Source organism: Rhineura floridana, chromosome 8 (genome assembly GCF_030035675.1).
Source record: "Rhineura floridana isolate rRhiFlo1 chromosome 8, rRhiFlo1.hap2, whole genome shotgun sequence".
Classification (NCBI taxonomy): Eukaryota; Metazoa; Chordata; class Lepidosauria; order Squamata; family Rhineuridae; genus Rhineura; species Rhineura floridana.
Genome location: NC_084487.1, coordinates 107,621,025 through 107,638,542, shown reverse-complemented (window position 1 = coordinate 107,638,542; position 17,518 = coordinate 107,621,025). Strand labels below are relative to the sequence as shown.

General features: G+C 39.8%; 1 protein-coding gene and 1 long non-coding RNA gene across 3 annotated transcripts in view; one reads left to right on the top strand and one right to left on the bottom strand.

Moving 5' to 3' along the window:
- LOC133390871 (sucrase-isomaltase, intestinal-like) overlaps positions 1 to 17,518 on the top strand; it is a 111,222-nt gene that overhangs the window by 66,024 nt on the left and 27,680 nt on the right. For both annotated transcript variants that reach the window (XM_061640317.1, XM_061640316.1), the window contains exons 10-12: positions 7,317 to 7,434; positions 11,349 to 11,517; positions 14,532 to 14,648. In XM_061640317.1, coding sequence (XP_061496301.1) covers positions 7,317 to 7,434; positions 11,349 to 11,517; positions 14,532 to 14,648 — 404 coding nt within the window. The remainder of the gene's footprint in view (positions 1 to 7,316; positions 7,435 to 11,348; positions 11,518 to 14,531; positions 14,649 to 17,518) is intronic.
- On the bottom strand, positions 4,530 to 13,374 carry LOC133390872 (uncharacterized). The gene is made up of 2 exons (XR_009764480.1): positions 13,299 to 13,374; positions 4,530 to 10,495 (listed from the first exon to the last, which is right to left on the bottom strand). It is a non-coding gene; the product is annotated as an uncharacterized LOC133390872 (long non-coding RNA).

Genomic DNA, 17,518 nt, shown 5'->3' with positions numbered 1-17,518 from the left:
GATCTAATCAGGACAGCAAAGGACTCCAAATAAACGATAAGTGAAGGAGAGAGGATCATTAGATCAATAACACTCCTCCCTCTTGGACCAAAGTACGTGTATGAGTCTGAAGACGGATATCTAGGGGAGCCATTGCAAATAAATAGATGATATTTAAAAATGAGAGCAAACAGCAAAGATCCCGCTGAGTTCATACTTGAGTCCCTAGAATCCCTTGCAGGAAAGGAGGATAAGTCCTCCAGTGACAGCCCCAATTTGTTTCCTATTTCATTATTATTTGAGCCCATTCTGGCGTTAAAGTCCCCTACCAGCAGTATTAAAGGATCTGGAAACTCCTCGAATATATGACTCAGTACCTGATCTAGTTCTGTCCAGATATGAATACCCCTTTGTCTAGATTTCAGGGGCGGAGCATAAACATTGATCAAATACTTTTAAATTAGATGGCCAAATGATTTGCGTAATTAAGATATTGTTGGAAGGCATTATCTCAACCTGGTTAACATTCAGATTCAAGTCTACCGAAATTAGTGTAGCTATTCCGCCTCTCAGTCTGCCCCCTTTAGCAGCCTTGATAGCGGGCAGGGAAAAGACAACATACCCTGGGAATGACGGAAACGATGTTGAGGTAACCCAAGTTTCCTGGATACAAAGGAATTGAGATTGAATACAAAATTCTTTAAACGAACTGACCACAAGTTTGGCTTGCCAGCCAGCAACATTCCAGGACACCACTCTTGTGGGGGGCAGATTCTTGACAATTGGTAGCAGAGGCGGTCAGACAGTACAAGGAGTATCCCTTAGTCCATTCACAGGGGAAGTCAACATTTGTAGATCCTTAGTGTGAACTATAGTCTCACAGATGTTAGAAATAAATTTCCTCGACATTGGTATCAAAGGCATTGCTGTGCATTTGGATGGTGATCCCAACTCTGATTTCTCTAAAAATCTAACATCAGTCCATGACAGTAAGGAGTGGGTATTCAGATACACTCTTTCACTCGATAAATGGACCTTAGGGGATATGGTCTCACATTGGGGAACACTTGGATCCTCCTCCAAGAGTAATTCAGAGCATGAGGGGCCCACAGATCGTTGGAGTCCCTTCGCCTCTACATTGGTTTGTGGATCTATTCTTTCTTGTGCAAGGGGCGCAGAATGAATCATCCTCTCCTGTAACCAGCCAATTAAATTATAGAGTTTAGAGATAATGTCATATTGAGCATAGTCTGGCAATATAAGAAAAATGGTAAAAAGCTCCTTTTCCTTGTCGATAAAGAAACTGCAGGCTTCTTCCCTGTCTGGATAATTACGTTCGTTGTTAAAATTGTGGACAGGAGGAATTAACTGATTTACACCAGGGCAGACTTCTCCGCCTCCCACTGGGTAATTAGATGGAGCAATCCTGTCAGGGGAAGATGCCATAGTGAATGGATCACAATTCCCGAGCAACTGTCTCTTAGCCAAGGCATTCATACTATGCTCAGAAGGCACATCTGCTCGTATGAGGTTGACCAGTTTCCGAGATGGAAACAAGGGATATGGACCATTTACATTCTGGAAATGCCGTTGAGTAATTATCCCATGTAACAGCTTGCTCCAAAATACGTTTATTTGCTTGTAAGAAATTTGTGGCTTCCGAATCTCTAAAAGTGAGTAGAACCCTAGGATTCTTATAATTGTCCTGAAGATATTCCACTTTAGAGATATCTGACACCTTTACCTGAGTCAGGTCCATCGACTGTAAGAGGTTAACCACATTTAATTTCCGCCTATAATAGGTGTCACTCAGATTGATCATTGGGCAGTTGAGTAAAGCTATTTTATTCTGGCTGCATCTTAAGTTCCAGCACTTCTCTTTGTTTAATAAACCAACGGGGTTTGAATCTGGCCATCTTTCTTTTTTATACAGTTGCACCGGCACTGAGGGCTGCAAGGAAGCCAGGGCCACTTCAGAAACAGGTTTCGTAGACAGACCTCCACGCTCACGTGGGGGTTCAACATGGTTGTGTATATCCCTAGATTTTACTTGGGCTTCTAGAAGTTTGAACAATTTAGAGTAATTCATTTTCTTGGCCCTCGGAGCCTTGTAATTCTTGATATTTTTAGATTTTTTTTGGTTTGTAGGCCTTTTAGTATTAGCATGTCGTTTACTTGTCAGAGGCCTCTTGTTGGACTTGGTTTTATGACAGGACATCTGGTCCATGGTGGAGTTACTTGCGGTAATACCGACGCTGTAGTAGTCAATCAATTTTTTAAATCCCTCAGTAAGGGTTGTTAATAAACCATTAGACTCCATGATGAAGGTTTTAATACAACAAAGATCCCTCGAAATTATTGCAAACTGAGACTCCATCCAGTGAAAATCACCAGTGCTAGAAGCACGCTGTTTGCCTGTTAAAAAAATTTTGAGCTGAGGAATTCTGTGGCATATGACTATTTGACACACATGGGCTTCTCAGGCCCACACTGCAAAACTCCAGGAATGAAAGATTTTCAGCCTGGTCCAATTCAGCTTGCTCCAATTCCAACACCAAGTTTTGGGAGGAAAGGGGGGATAAACCTGGAGGGGGGGTACCTTTCAGATCTAATGACCATTCCAGATTCCTGCTTGAGAAAGTAGTAGTATCACTCTTGAGAGGAGGACTACGTGGACATCCCTTACCATCGTTCTTTGGAGTGTCCTGTAGAGTATCAGGATTCTGCTGTTCGATATTTGGAGGGAAAAAACGAGTAATCTTTAGTTGCTTTCAGACCGTTCTTATTTCCTCAGCTAAAGGAATTCCAAACTCTTTATGCATTTTCCTTGTATAAACCATTTTTTGTTTTGTAGCTTTAAGAGAGGATCAATTTATGAGCACAGCATAAAAGATATAGCGTCCAAAAAGTTCATCAATCTCTGTAGTCGTTGTCAATTTATACTTCGACATATAACAAACAAGGAGGCTGCCTGTACGTATTGCAAAATATGATTTATGGGCTCAATGCACATGACCAAAGCATTCAACAACAGCATTTCTCAACGGGCATTGATAAAAGGCTGTTAAGCAGTAAAAAGATAAGGGAGCTAATGCAACCTTAAAACTTTGAAATATTTACTGTGGGTTCTTTCCTTAGTAACTTGGCAGAACGAGCTTTACAGTAAACAGTCCATTTACTAACTTATTAGAAAAAAATTAGAAGCAGCGAGGGAACAAAACTAAGACACTTCTTACCGCAGCGGCCATTTTAGACTCCCCGACTATAACTTGAATCATCCATGAATGACCATTTATCATGCTGGCAGGGGCTCATGGGAGTTGGAGTCCAGTGTTATAATCTGAGTTCACATCCTGTGTAATCTCTGAAATTTCCCATGTCTATCTGGAGGGCTACAGCTTCCCATCCTTCACCTGAACTATCATTCTCCTCTTCATCACTTTCTCCTCTTCCTCCATCCTTGCAACCATAGCTGTTTTAGCATGATAGTGAAACTGGGGGGAAATGTGGGGCAGGAGAAGGGTCTCAGAATTCATTTACTCTATGTTCCATGACAACTGGCTCCACTCTTGCCCAACAGTCTCAGGAGCTACCAGGTCTAGAACTAGGAATCCCTTGGCTCTGTATGCAGTTGCCCCATGTGGTGAGCCACCAAAGCTGCAGTTGGAACAATTTCCTGGCCCGTGAATTATTATCAGGCTCTGAATTGGCTTTGCCCACTCAGGCTGACCATTGAGGCCTCCTATACAATCCTCCAAGGCTGGGGCTTTGAGCAAAAGGTCTTTCTGTTGGTGTGTGTGTGTGTGTGTGTGTGTGTGTGTGTGTGTGTGTGTTTCTTCATTCAGCTCTGTCTTCTGGCTTGGTTTGACCCTCTGGTTCTTGGCTCTCCTCATCTCTACTTGTTAGAGCTGATGGGAGTGGTACTCCAGAAACAGCTGGAGGGTACCAGTTTCCTTTCCCCTGCTTAATTGATTTTGACAGCTGCTCAATATTTTACATTCAGTGTCATCTGGAAGGGGAAATGATGCTAGCATTTCTTTAAGAGAGTAAAAATGTCTCTCCTAGTAACCTGGGTGAAGAGTAGAATGTCCCTATATAGCTTGCAATATTCTCTCTGTATGAAAGAATTTAGGAGGTTAAAATCCTGTTCTGGGAAGCCAGAAGCCCTACAGCTCCTGTCAACAATCCAGCAATGAGTCTGGTCAACATCGTTCTTACAAACCCCTGCTGTTTTAGGAAGTCTAATTGGCAGCAGGCAGTTGGTATCTATTACGTGCTCTTGACAATGAAATATTAGGGGAAATCCAAAACGGAAAACAGCTTTATGGAACTGCCTGACACAAAAGGCTCAATAGCAGTAAACTGTTGTTTAGGAATCTCTTCCCCTTGTTCAAGGAAGTGAACAAAATTCATGGCTGAGAATATTATACTGATAATAATCTCAGCCATGAATTTTACCACAACTAATTAATAGCTGTGGAGGGAGCTTAATACATTTAAAATGTGCACTTTAGGTGATTACTGTGGACAGAAGTTCATGTAAAACAAAATTGGTTTATTATTTTATTTATTTATTAAATTTATATCCCACCCTTCCTCCCAGTAGGAGCCCAGGGCGGCAAACAAAAACACTAAAAACACTCTATAACATCATAAAAACAGACTGTAAAATATATTAAAACAAAACATCTTTAGAAACATTTAAAAAAACCCTTTAAAAATAACTTTAAAAGCAATTCCAACACAGATGCAGACTGGGGTAAGGTCTCAACTTAAAAGGCTTGTTGAAAAAGGTGCCAAAAAGATAACAGATGGCAACTGTCTAATATTTAAGGGGAGGAAATTCCAACGGGTAGGTGCCACAACACTAAAGATCCACTTCCCATCTTGTGCAGAATGGATCTCCTGATAAGATGATATCTGCAGGAGGCCCTCACCTGCAGAGTGCAGTGATCTACTGGTATATTCACTAATAGGCAAAAAACTTGTGGTATGTACCTATAGCCAACAGATATTTCTATCAAACTTTAAAAAGCAGGAAATTGGGCAGCTATAGTGAATGCACCAGGGGAGCAGGAGACCTGACCTCCTCTCTGAGATACAAACTCTTTGATGAGTTGGAAAGTTAGGGGTAAGACGATTTCAGGTTTCCTGGTCCCAAGCTGTATAGGGCTTTGTACACCAAAACCAGACTCTTAAACTTAGCCTGGTAGCTAATGGGCAGCCAAATTGTTGGCTCTCCTTGCTAATGGCTGTTATGAAGGCTAACATCTAACACCTATACTAAACATAGCTTATACTGGTCCAAATTAGCTTTTAAATAAAATAGAGCACAATCCAGTCCGAGTGAAGCATTCGTAACTCCATTGCTTTCAGTTGAAGTGAGTTAAACATTTGTTTTGCAATGAAAACTGATGGCTGAAATGGCACAATGGTAAAAGTTGGGGGTTGGGAGTAGCTTTGCTGATGTTGAAGGGGGAAATGAGAAATGAGAGATCTACTGAATTTATAATGCACAACTCTTTGGTAGCCTTCCAGCACTTTAAGTGGCCATCATGTCATGGTTTGTTCATATGCATTGGGCTAGCAATACAATACTATGCATGTCTACTCAGATGTAAGCTACACTGAGTTTAATATAGCTCACTGAGAAAAACATATAGACGGGGTCCCCAATCTATCTGAGAAACTGTTGCAGGTGCCAGTGATAAAGTTGCTGCTCTGGGTTGTGGAAAAGAGAGGACATAAGTTGCATGATTTTTACATGAAATTACTCCTAAGCCATTATGAGATTGCAGAATGCATCTGCCTCCATTGATTATTTGCAAATATCACAAATCCAGCACTAGTCATTGATTTCTACGGATTGCGCTGTAAGATCACCTATCCAGAGCATGTCTAAGCCACTGTGGCAGAAAGACATGGATTCAAGGCACAGATCCTTGTAATTTTTATTCTATCAGAATCCTATGAAAATCACCAACAATTACAGATTAGTTCTCTGTGCACAGATGAGTTATGTAAAAACCATAAAGGTCCATGATTTGACTCTCTGGTCTAAAATGAAAGTAATTTCATCTCCTTTTTTTAACCAGTGAAAAAACGGGTCCAAAATGTACGAGACTAGCCCCTGCAAACAATTTTTGATAAATCCTTTTAAACAGGACTGGAAATTCATATGTAATTGTAGAAATAAACATGATGATTGAGGCAGAAGTGAAGGTCATTATGCAGTATTTAAAATCACAAAACTTAAATTCATTCGTGTTAATTTCTCATTTTGCATTCTCCCTTCCTGTTTTTGGCAGTAATTTATCGTCCCAAGAAATATCACTTTCTTTTGTAATTGAATTCAGAAGCTGTTTTTCCCAAGCTGCAGGTCAACAGCCAGTCAAAGTCATATGGAAACAGACTATGAATGAAGCTATTCCACATGCATATAATTTCCCTTCAAATCTTTACCACCCATTACATCTATTTCCCATAAATGAAGGCTCCTGCTCTGGCAAGATAGTAAAATACACCATTCAGGGTGTATTCATAACTACAAGGAACATTTCATAGTTCTGAATTTCAAACATGCGGTAATGTGTAATTTCTTGCTCAATAAAAGTAGTTACACAAGCTTATTTGCCTCATTAAATGCTGAAAAGAAAGAAAAATATAAATTTTCTTTCCCCCCTGAGATTATGTTTCCTGGAACTTCAACTCTGGCTCAAATTTAGAAAGAAATGTTTTAGATAAACTAGTGTTCCTAGTCTGTATTATAGATATAACTACATCCTACAGGCCTTATTATTCCACAACCCAACGCAGGAACACTCAAGGGAATAAATGTAATTATGGCCAAATGCGTCAAGCAAAAAAGGAGGGCAAAAACCGAGATGCTAGAAAAATAAATATTTATTGTGTAATCAAACCCGACAAATTTCAGCCTGTTGGTTTTCAGGCCTTTGTCAGGGGAATGCAGGTTGGCGAGAAGTATCATCAAATGAGCAAACCGCTTTCAACAATATAGACACCTTTGCTCATTTCATGATACTTCTTGTTAGCCTGCATTCCCCTGATGAAGGCCTGAAAACCAACAGGCTGAAACGCGTTGGGTTTGATTACACAATAAATATTTATTTTTCTAGCATCTTGGTTTTTGCCCTCCTTTTTTTCCTTGTTCGGATGCTAGTCACTTCTGGTTGTTGCCAAATGCGTCAAGCAACACAACAAAAACTTCCAAGTTTATTTCTTATGAATAACCTTTACATGCTTTTTAATATTAACAGCAAATGTGACTGGACATTTTACTCAGGAATAATTCTTAATTTTTCGTATTTCACTTTCAGGAATTTCTGATTATTCTCTGTTTCAAAACACACTATGTCCAGATTCTAAAAGTTTTTTGGGAGATCTTTATGACACACATTCCCTCTTTGGATGGTCAGAAGCTGCACCAACTTTCCAGTAAGTTCTCTGAAATTCTTCCAGTAAGCTTTCCAAAAAGTCTTTAAAGAGATATGATGCAGTTTTTTGTTGTCATTGAATGATACCACCTGAAAACTTGAAATGGGTTGTACTTAGGGGTCAGCGTTCACTGCTGAAGGATCTCAGGTTGCAAGTGCTGGGGAAAAACTTTACTTGAGAGCCTGACTCAAACTGCTGCCAGTCAGTATAAAATGGGCTGTTTGGATCACTTATGTGGTTCAGTATAAGGTAATTTCACATGTTCTGCCATGAACGATCACAGACATTATTCAAGTAATGGCAGGTATTATCACAAATAAACTAGACAGTTGCTGTCACTGCCTAGCATTTCAGATGCATATTTGCTTGGATAAAAGTAAAACATGTCTGGAATGGGGGAGTGGGGTTACTTAATTCAGACAAATGGCTAGTAAGGAAATGATTTTAAGTACATACACACACATACATACACACTCCACCCAAAATCATACTCTCTTAAACTTACTATGCATTTTATAAAAGAGCCATCAGGGTTTACTTCCACACATGTGCATTAATTGTGTAGTTTACCCCATATTATTCAGCAGAATAGCTGGAGTTTTGAGTCTAACTATCACCTTGCATGAACTGAGAGTACACTCTAGAATACACCCAATACATGCCTGAAGCTATGGCTTGTAGAGGAAGCCAATTAGGGCAGTGATTAGAGTAAAAGAGGAGGGAGGAGAGGTTCAAATCGCCATTCAGTTGTGGGAAGAATCATTTACACCACCGCTTTGAGCTCCATGGAGCTCAAGGTGGGATATACCTTTTAAGAAGAGAGATGAGCAAACTTTTTCAGGAAATCCTATCTACAATTACAGATCTTTCCATTGAGGAATAAATAATAAGCTCCCAAGGAACACTACAGTTTCCTGGAATGTAGTCTGAAAAGCAATACTTTTGTTTTAAGGGAAAAAAATCTTTTAAAGCAAGCTCTCTAGAAGCTCCCGCAAAAGTTAAAAATCTGGGCAGGGGGGAATCATAAAAAGTAACTGCATTCTGAAGTGGCACAATCTATGTGCATAGCTGCTGATTTGAAATGGTTTTCAAATGGGACTTTAAAAGCTCCAGATATGGTCTAAATTAGCCTTCCCCAACCTGAAGCCTTCCAGATGTTTAGGATTACAATTACTCTCAGCCTCAGCCAGCACTGAGGCACCATTTTACCCTGGACTATTTAGCAGAGGCATGTTGCTGTTGCAATATTGCTGTTGTCAACTGCTTATTGTAAACCATTTATTGCAAACTTTATATAAAGTTAGTGGCCTCAAAGATGACTACATACACACATAGACTTTCCCAAGGTCATATGATGAATCCATGATAGAGGTGGCATTTACTCAGGTTGCTGGCTAGCCTCAATCCAAGTGACAACACTTTTGAATAGTAGGAAATGCTCAGTGCTACTTCAGACTGAAGGCAACTGTCACTCTGAAGCTAGAATGGTTGAAAAAGAGAAGCTAGACTTTTTACGGTCTAAAAAAGAGAAATCAAATAGAAGCATCGTGTTGTTTTCAATAGAAATTGAAACTGGGCAAAGTAACTTTAAGCTGCATTATCAAAAGAATGAATCTTGAGCTGCTTATGCTGGGACTCTTCAGTTCTTGTTATCGAACATCCAGATACCCCAGAGAGATTGAAAAGAGGGTATAGATGACAGTCTCTGTAATGAACAGACTATCATATCGAGAGGAAATCAACTGGAGTTCCACTTAACAAAGAGCACTCAAAACTGAATCAGGATTTCCCCCCTCTTCATATGAAGGCTAACTGAGGGCTTTATAACATTAGAAGAGTCCAGCTCCACTTTTGAATTATTCCCCAGGGGTTTGTAACCAAGCATTTTACTTCCCAGGAGGAAGTCTGATTTAAACAGAGAACCAGCAGTCCTGCTGTGTCTGTTGTACAGAACTAAGCCAGCAACTAAAGGTCAATTTTGACCTTCTCTCATGTGTACGTCATTTCTGTTCCACACAAAACATATTACACAAAAGCATCCCTCAAGGATCCTCTTGCTCCTCAGGGACAGAACAGTTACACCCATACGCAAATGCTTTATTTGGTTCAACAAAGAAAAGCCTGGAAGATAGAAAGGTGTTCAAAAATGCATCTAAAAGTGGAAGCCAGTGGTGTAATAGAACTTTGCAATGCATGTTCAATGCGGGAAATCAAATTCTTTGAACAGATTTGCTACGAGGATGGGTGTGGGTGTATATGCATGAACATATACATATTACACACAGAAGATTCACATAAAAATAGAATACATGCACAGACACCTTTTTGTTAGTGAGACCACTTCCAATCACTATCTAAAGAATTTGATTAATCTAAAGACTAGATTAGTAGGCTATCAGCAGTCGTACGGGAGCCACAATGGCACGACTTTTCTCCTGGCCCTCCAGTAATGTTTCAAGGACGTGGACCAAAAGGACAGAGCCAGCAACATGGTTATTTCCCATGCCATATCCCAGTAACTTGACCAAGGCTACTCGGTGAGCTTCAAAGCCGAGGAAGGATTTGAACCTGGGTTCATGGCATCAGGTTCCCCATCCTTGGACTAGAAGATGGATCTTTTGGCCTAATCCAGCGACTCTTGTTTTTAAGTTCACCCACATATACTCAGGATTCTGCTACCAATATCAGATGAGCCGATGAGAAAAGACATTTATATCAGTAGTAAAGGTAGGCAGGGATGGATCAGAAAGTAGTTCATCCGCTATGTATAAAGTTCTAGAAAAACACGTAATCAGTGTTAATCACTGATTCACATTTGGTGAAGCAGGTGGGGTGATTACTTTGCTATGTAATCTCCACCCATGTTTACTGTTAATTAAACCCAGCATTGGCAGTTCTTCATTGGCATGGTAGCTGTAGGGTGAGCTGCAAGCAGAGTGTTTACTGAGCAATCCTATGATGATTTCAGAATGTGCCAAACTCCACATGGATCCATTCAGTACATATTTGGTTGAATGACGTGGCTTTAAGTCGGAGCATGATCCAGTCAGCCAGTTGAGGTCTGTGGGAATGAAAGTTGCATTAACACCTGAGAAATGTAGCTAGTTGGTATAAACATCACTGTGAATGCAGGGATTAGCTAGAGTCTGCATAGTTGGGAATGGAGGGTAGCAAGAGATGGGAAATAGGAAACCTTTCTGGCAGTACCAGAAGTATCAGGGTTGAATCTGATACTAAATCCATTCATAAAGTGCTCATGTATAATGTAGTCTCCTGCATGAAAACTATGCTGACAATATTTTATACATGTTGAAGTTATGTTATGTAAATACAAGAGCTCATGAATAAACTGCATTGAAGTAGAATGAATTTAATCATGAAATGAATTAGTGATGTTTAAGAGATGGCAGTTTAAAAAAGCTTAAAGCAACCAGCTGCCCAAAACCTCCTGGAAATTCAATACAAGTTGGGTGTCTGCAATCTTCTAACTTTTGAAAAACCCTTTGTTAGGTACTAACACAGTATATTCAGTTAAATAAAATTACATCTGAAAGTGAAAAGCACATGGAGGTGGCCCTCTATCCAGTAACTTTGCTTTCTTGTTCAGCAGACAGTAGCACCTAAATTACCGATCTTTTTGCAGTTGCAAGATACTATATTTTCTCTGAAGTTCAAAAGAGAAGGGAAGCATTCATCTGGTAAAGAAATCTTTATCAAACAATTATTTTGTTGCACCATGATAGGAAATCCAAAGTCAAAGAAGGATTGCATTAGAAATAGCTGCAGATATTTCAAAGATTTATTTTTGTCTGGGTTCTAGCTTTGTTTTCAACTTCCAAGCTAAAGGATCAGACCTCTTTTGTGAAAACTACTTTATTGGAATTTGCTGGTGTGGATGCGTTTTTCATCCCCAGGGCTATCAAGGAAGCTACAGGAAAGAGACCATTTGTGCTGAGTCGCTCTACATTTGTGGGAAATGGAAAATATACAGCACACTGGCTAGGGGACAACCATGCTGTGTGGGAAGATATGCACATGTCAATAATTGGAATTTTGGAATTCAATCTCTTTGGAATTCCACAAGTAAGTGATTTTGAAAGCAACCATTTGTTATGCCATTTCAAAAACGTTTACATTTTTTGAATAAAACATGTATATGGCAGGGTCTTTCCTAACAGGAATATATGGAACATCAGTTCTAAAAAATAAATTTAACTGTGGCATGATTCAGATGCCACACTGCTTGTATGGTTGCAGCCAAAAACTTAACTATGTGGGTGGATTTGTAAGCAAAGTTCTCTGTGTTCAGGTCCCACATGCTTTGAGATAACTATAACCATGCCAGTAAAATCTGCAAAAGACATAAGGTCAAACAGGGATTTTCATTATCTTCCATGATTTGCACCCTCAGATTTTGAGTGGCCTTGTATGCATCACCAAAAAAAGAGGAGACATATCTGCATATAATTTGCATATATTAATTTATAGGTATAAGTGTAAATTTAGAAATAATTACTGAAAATTGTCTTTAAATCAGACTTGGACCAAACAGTCCTCCTTCCAACAGAGAACTGTCCTCTGATACCTTTCAAATACAAATATAGGATGTCCTCTGTAAAATAGAGCACATGGCCACCATCTTACTCAGAATTCCAATTAAAATGTTAAAATCATTAAATCTACAATTTGTCACTTGCCACCATCTCTTCAAAGTGTTTAAACATGGGAAGACATCAAGAGTTCATATTCACAGGATGTATCCACAGAAACATGGTCATAATGATGCTCATGTCAGAGGATATTTCCACTCCCTACTAGTAGTCCAACAGCTCCCCAAATGGTGCTCCTGTGGGAGAAGGGACTTTCTGGAATGGCATGAGATGGGTCTCAGGAGGTTTTAATTGGAAGAGGAACTGGAAATCAAGCAAGGTATATACTTGCAAATTTTCAAAATTCAAAGAGTTAAACTTTATTTCCCAAAGCTGCATTCTGATGCTTGAGAGAGAGGCTAGCAAGCATCTTCCATGAAGATTGAACACATGTTTGCAGACTACAGAAGTGTCAACACCCCTAATGATCTAGGCTAATTAATATTTTACAGAAAGGCAAGAGGGTAGGCTTGTGAAAAGCCAATCAGGGAAACTTATGCTAATAGGTTTTACCTTCCAATGCTAATGCGGGCTGTTATATAAATACTTTTCTTGCATATAAACAAACTTATTTATCATTTGGAGATTCCAGGAAGTGATAGATTTTGTATCTGACACTTGTTTGGGACAGAATATTCAGGAATTTGGGATATCACCTAGATTTGATTGTAATTTTTTTTTTTGTGAGCTGGGAACTTGTTGAAGGCCGGGTATAAGTAACATAACGTAAAAAGAAATCAACGAACAGGTAATCATAGAGCATGTCATGAGAAGTACTTAAATAGTGTGAACTACCTCTTACACGCCCAAACACAGATTCAAGGGCTCTTCACCTTTCCCTTAAGCCTAGAGTGGTTCAGAGTCCTTGTATGTAGCAACTGCACTTCACCTAGGCTTGTGCCGTTACCCCAGCAGTAAATCTAAACAGGCAGACTTAAAGAGGAAACTCCCACCAGAGACTTATCTCAGGACTAGGGATAAATCAGGGTAAAAAAGAACAGAGATCCACAGCGGAAGGAGATAATGCTTTTTACTGACTACACATTTTTATATGAGTATATGTGAACATATGTAGTCTGGCCAGAGCCAGTAAATTAATAAATCAGAATTAAAAATACAACACAAACCCAAAGCTTATTAAGTAATACAATATATTCTTATACAATATAGATACCTTAATGCATAGATAGAAAAGAATGGCAATTTAAATCTCACCCAGGAGGGCTCAGATAAGCCTCAGAATAAGACTCAGCAGTTAGGCAAACTAGCAGCAGCATATGACTGGTCCATGAGGACTGATAAACAACTGCATTTGTGATCTCTCTTTTATAGTCTCCCATCTAGATAATCTAATCTGGAATTGCATCACCTGTCTGTTCCCACAGACATTTCTCACAGTCACCTTTCTGTTCTCATAGATGTTTCATAAACATTCTCATGGGACATTTTCACAAATCTCTGAGATCTATATCTCAGATCTCACCTAAGGTTACTCCTAGACATCCGGTGTAACGTAATAAGGCATTTTTCCAGTCTCTTAAATGTTTTTGATCAAGCTCAGACTTGTTGATTTAAGAGCTACAATCTGGCTGTACATCCAGACTTCCTGGAGGGAGAAAACAGGTACAGGAACGCTTGTGTTTTCAAAATACATTTTATTTCAACTCTGAAAGGGGCAAAACACTCTTAACTATATAGACTTATATAATACAAACATTATTTTAATGGGCTTACTACAATACCACAGCTCCACACTTGAAAATGCATATTCCATTTTATCATTAGTGGTCATCATCTTATTGCTCTTGAAGTTAGGGAAGTGCACTATTCCACCTGCTGAAGATGAAATAGTAAGACATACAGATTCCTTGCTAATGAATGAATTTCTGCAGGTTTCTGCTGTGAGAATAATCTGGAAGATGAAGCTTGAGCACTGCAGTCTCAATGGTTTGCACAAGAAAGTGTCTCTAATAAAACAGTTGCTTCTAGCCTTCAAAAGTCATAAACTCTAATTCAGCCTATCTGAATTTTAGTAGTATCTTCTGCAAAGCTCAGCAATCAAAAACTATTTAATGTAACCAGAGTTCGTTGTACACAGAAATCCTGACACATTGATATATGCATACCAAACCTCTTACTGGCTTCATGAAAGGATTTGCATGCAAATCACTTGTCTCCATTGTAATGAATGAATGCATCACCTGTAACAGATACATGAACCTAAGTAGCAGACAAGTCTGCCTTATGAAATCCAGTATAAAAAGCTTTGCTGTTTCTTTCATATTACTATCAGACTGTCTGATGGGTTGAAGCTCCTTAGCATGTCGAAATTGATTGACCACTGCCACACCATAGCTATATACTTGCAGCTGACCTTTTGCAGCAGGCAGTTTATCCAAGTTAATTGTGGCTAGTTATAGCGATTACTCATTTGGTCTGTCTTTACAGGTTGGTGCTGATATCTGTGGCTTTTACTATGATACCACCTTGGAACTCTGCTTGCGTTGGACACAGCTTGGTGCATTCTATCCATTGTCCAGAAACCATAATGCAATTGGTCAGAAGGTAAACAGGCAATGTTTAGAAATATTGCAGTTTGGCATCAACTAGATATGGCAGATGCTCACCTTATCATGCCACCCTGAACTCCTGCTGGGAGGAAGAGTTGGATTAAATTTAATTAAATTGAATTAAATCATTTGCAGTGCCCAAACATAATTTCTCCAGGTTTGGTACAAACTTGTAATATTCTCCTCTGCCTCCCCATACCATGCTTAATCTGTTTTGAAATATTAGCGGATTGGTTGGTGCCAATCTGATAGATGGCCTGACCAGCCATTTTTAAAATATGTACACTTTGATCATTTGGTTCCTCAGTATAATTAATCATCTTAAATCTGTTAAAGATTTAAAAAATATCAACCAAGTCACTGGCCTTGTGGAACAAGTACCTTTTATACTCAAAAGAAATCAGTTTGGCTCATAAAAGCAATATTTGTTTGTGTAAAGGAATGTGGGGCTTAGGTTATGATCATTTGTTATCTCTGATCTCACTAGGGTCTTATGAAAACTTGTTGTTATCTGTGGCAGAGCAGCTTTTAAACTGACTGACGGGGGAAACCCAACAGGAGCTGAGAAAGGTCCGGTTCGGAATAAACCTCCCCCCTGGGATAAAAACCAAAGAAATGATGAAATTTTAAAAGGGGTAGGCCTAGAAGTAGGCATTGTGAGAGCAGGGGCACAGGATATAAATTCAGAAGAGCAAAATTACCACAGGCCTAACCACAAGTGCCAAAGACATTTGAAGAGAGACACTGCTTACAAGTGCCTGTACGCTAATGCTAGGAGCCTGCGAACCAAGATGGGAGAACTGGAGTGCTTGGTCTTAGAGGAGAGCATTGATATAGTGAGCATAACGGAGACCTGGTGGAATGGAGAAAACCAGTGGGATACGGTTATCCCTGGATATAAACTATATCGGAAGGACAGGGAAGGACGTATTGGTGGCGGAGTCGCTCTATACGTGAAAGAAGGCATTGAATCCAGCAAGCTTGAAACCCCAAAAGAGGCAGACTCCTCCACAGAATCGTTGTGGGTGGTGATACCATGCCCCAGGAGGGACTTAATACTGGGAACGATCTATCGTCCCCCTGATCAAAATGCTCAGGGAGACCTGGAGATGAGATATGAAATTGAGGAAGCATCCAAACTAGGAAATGTGGTAGTAATGGGTGACTTCAACTACCCGGACATAGACTTGCTGCATATGCGTTCCAGTCATGACAAAGAAGCAAAGTTTCTAGATATTCTAAATGACTATTCCCTAGACCAGTTGGTCATGGAACCGACCAGAGGGACGGCAACCCTAGACTTAATCCTCAGTGGGGACCGGGACCTGGTGCAAGATGTAAGTGTTGTTGAACCGATTGGGAGCAGTGACCACAGTGCTATTAAATTAAACATACATGTAACTGGCCAATTGCCAAGAAAATCCAACACGGTCACATTTGACTTCAAAAGAGGAAACTTCACAAAAATGAGGGGATTGGTCAAAAGAAAGCTGAAAAACAAAGTCCAGAGGGTCACATCACTCGAAAATGCTTGGAAGTTGTTTAAAAACACTATATTAGAAGCTCAACTGGAGTGCATACCGCAGATCAGAAAAGGTACCGCCAGGGCCAAGAAGATGCCAGCATGGTTAACGAGCAAAGTCAAGGAAGCTCTTAGAGGCAAAAAGTCTTCCTTCAAAAAATGGAAGTCTTGTCCAAATGAAGAAAATAAAAAAGAACACAAACTCTGGCAAAAGAAATGCAAGAAGACAATAAGGGATGCTAAACAAGAATTTGAGGAGCACATTGCTAAGAACATAAAAACCAACAACAAAAAATTCTATAAATAGATTCAAAGCAGGAGACCATCTAGGGAGACGATTGGACCCTTGGATGATAAGGGAGTCAAAGGTGTACTAAAGAACGATAAGGAGATTGCAGAGAAGCTAAATGAATTCTTTGCATCTGTCTTCACAGTGGAAGATATAGGGCAGATCCCTGAACCTGAACTAACATTTGCAGGAAGGGATTCTGAGGAACTGAGACAAATAGTGGTAACGAGAGAGGAAGTTCTAGGCTTAATGGACAATATAAAAACTGACAAATCACCAGGCCCGGATGGCATCCACCTGAGAGTTCTCAAAGAACTCAAATGTGATATTGCTGATCTGCTAACTAAAATATGTAACTTGTCCCTTGGGTCCTCCTCCGTGCCTGAGGACTGGAAAGTGGCAAATGTAACGCCAATCTTCAAAAAGGGATCCAGGGGGGATCCCGGAAATTATAGGCCAGTTAGCTTAACTTCTGTCCCTGGAAAACTGGTAGAAAGTATGATTAAAGCTAGATTAACTAAGCACATAGAAGAACAAGCCTTGCTGAAGCAGAGCCAGCATGGCTTCTGCAAGGGAAAGTCCTGTCTCAGTAACCTATTAGAATTCTTTGAGAGTGTCAACAAGCATATAGATAGAGGTGATCCAGTGGACATAGTGTACTTAGACTTTCAAAAAGCGTTTGACAAGGTACCTCACCAAAGGCTTCTGAGGAAGCTTAGCAGTCATGGAATAAGAGGAGAGGTCCTCTTGTGGATAAGAAATTGGTTAAGAAGCAGAAAGCAGAGAGTAGGAATAAACGGACAGTTCTCCCAATGGAGGGCTGTAGAAAGTGGAGTCCCTCAAGGATCGGTATTGGGACCTGTACTTTTCAACTTGTTCATTAATGACCTAGAATTAGGAGTGAGCAGTGAAGTGGCCAAGTTTGCTGATGACACTAAATTGTTCAGGGTTGTTAAAACAAAAAGGGATTGCGAAGAGCTCCAAAAAGACCTCTCCAAACTGAGTGAATGGGCAGAAAAATGGCAAATGCAATTCAATATAAACAAGTGTAAAA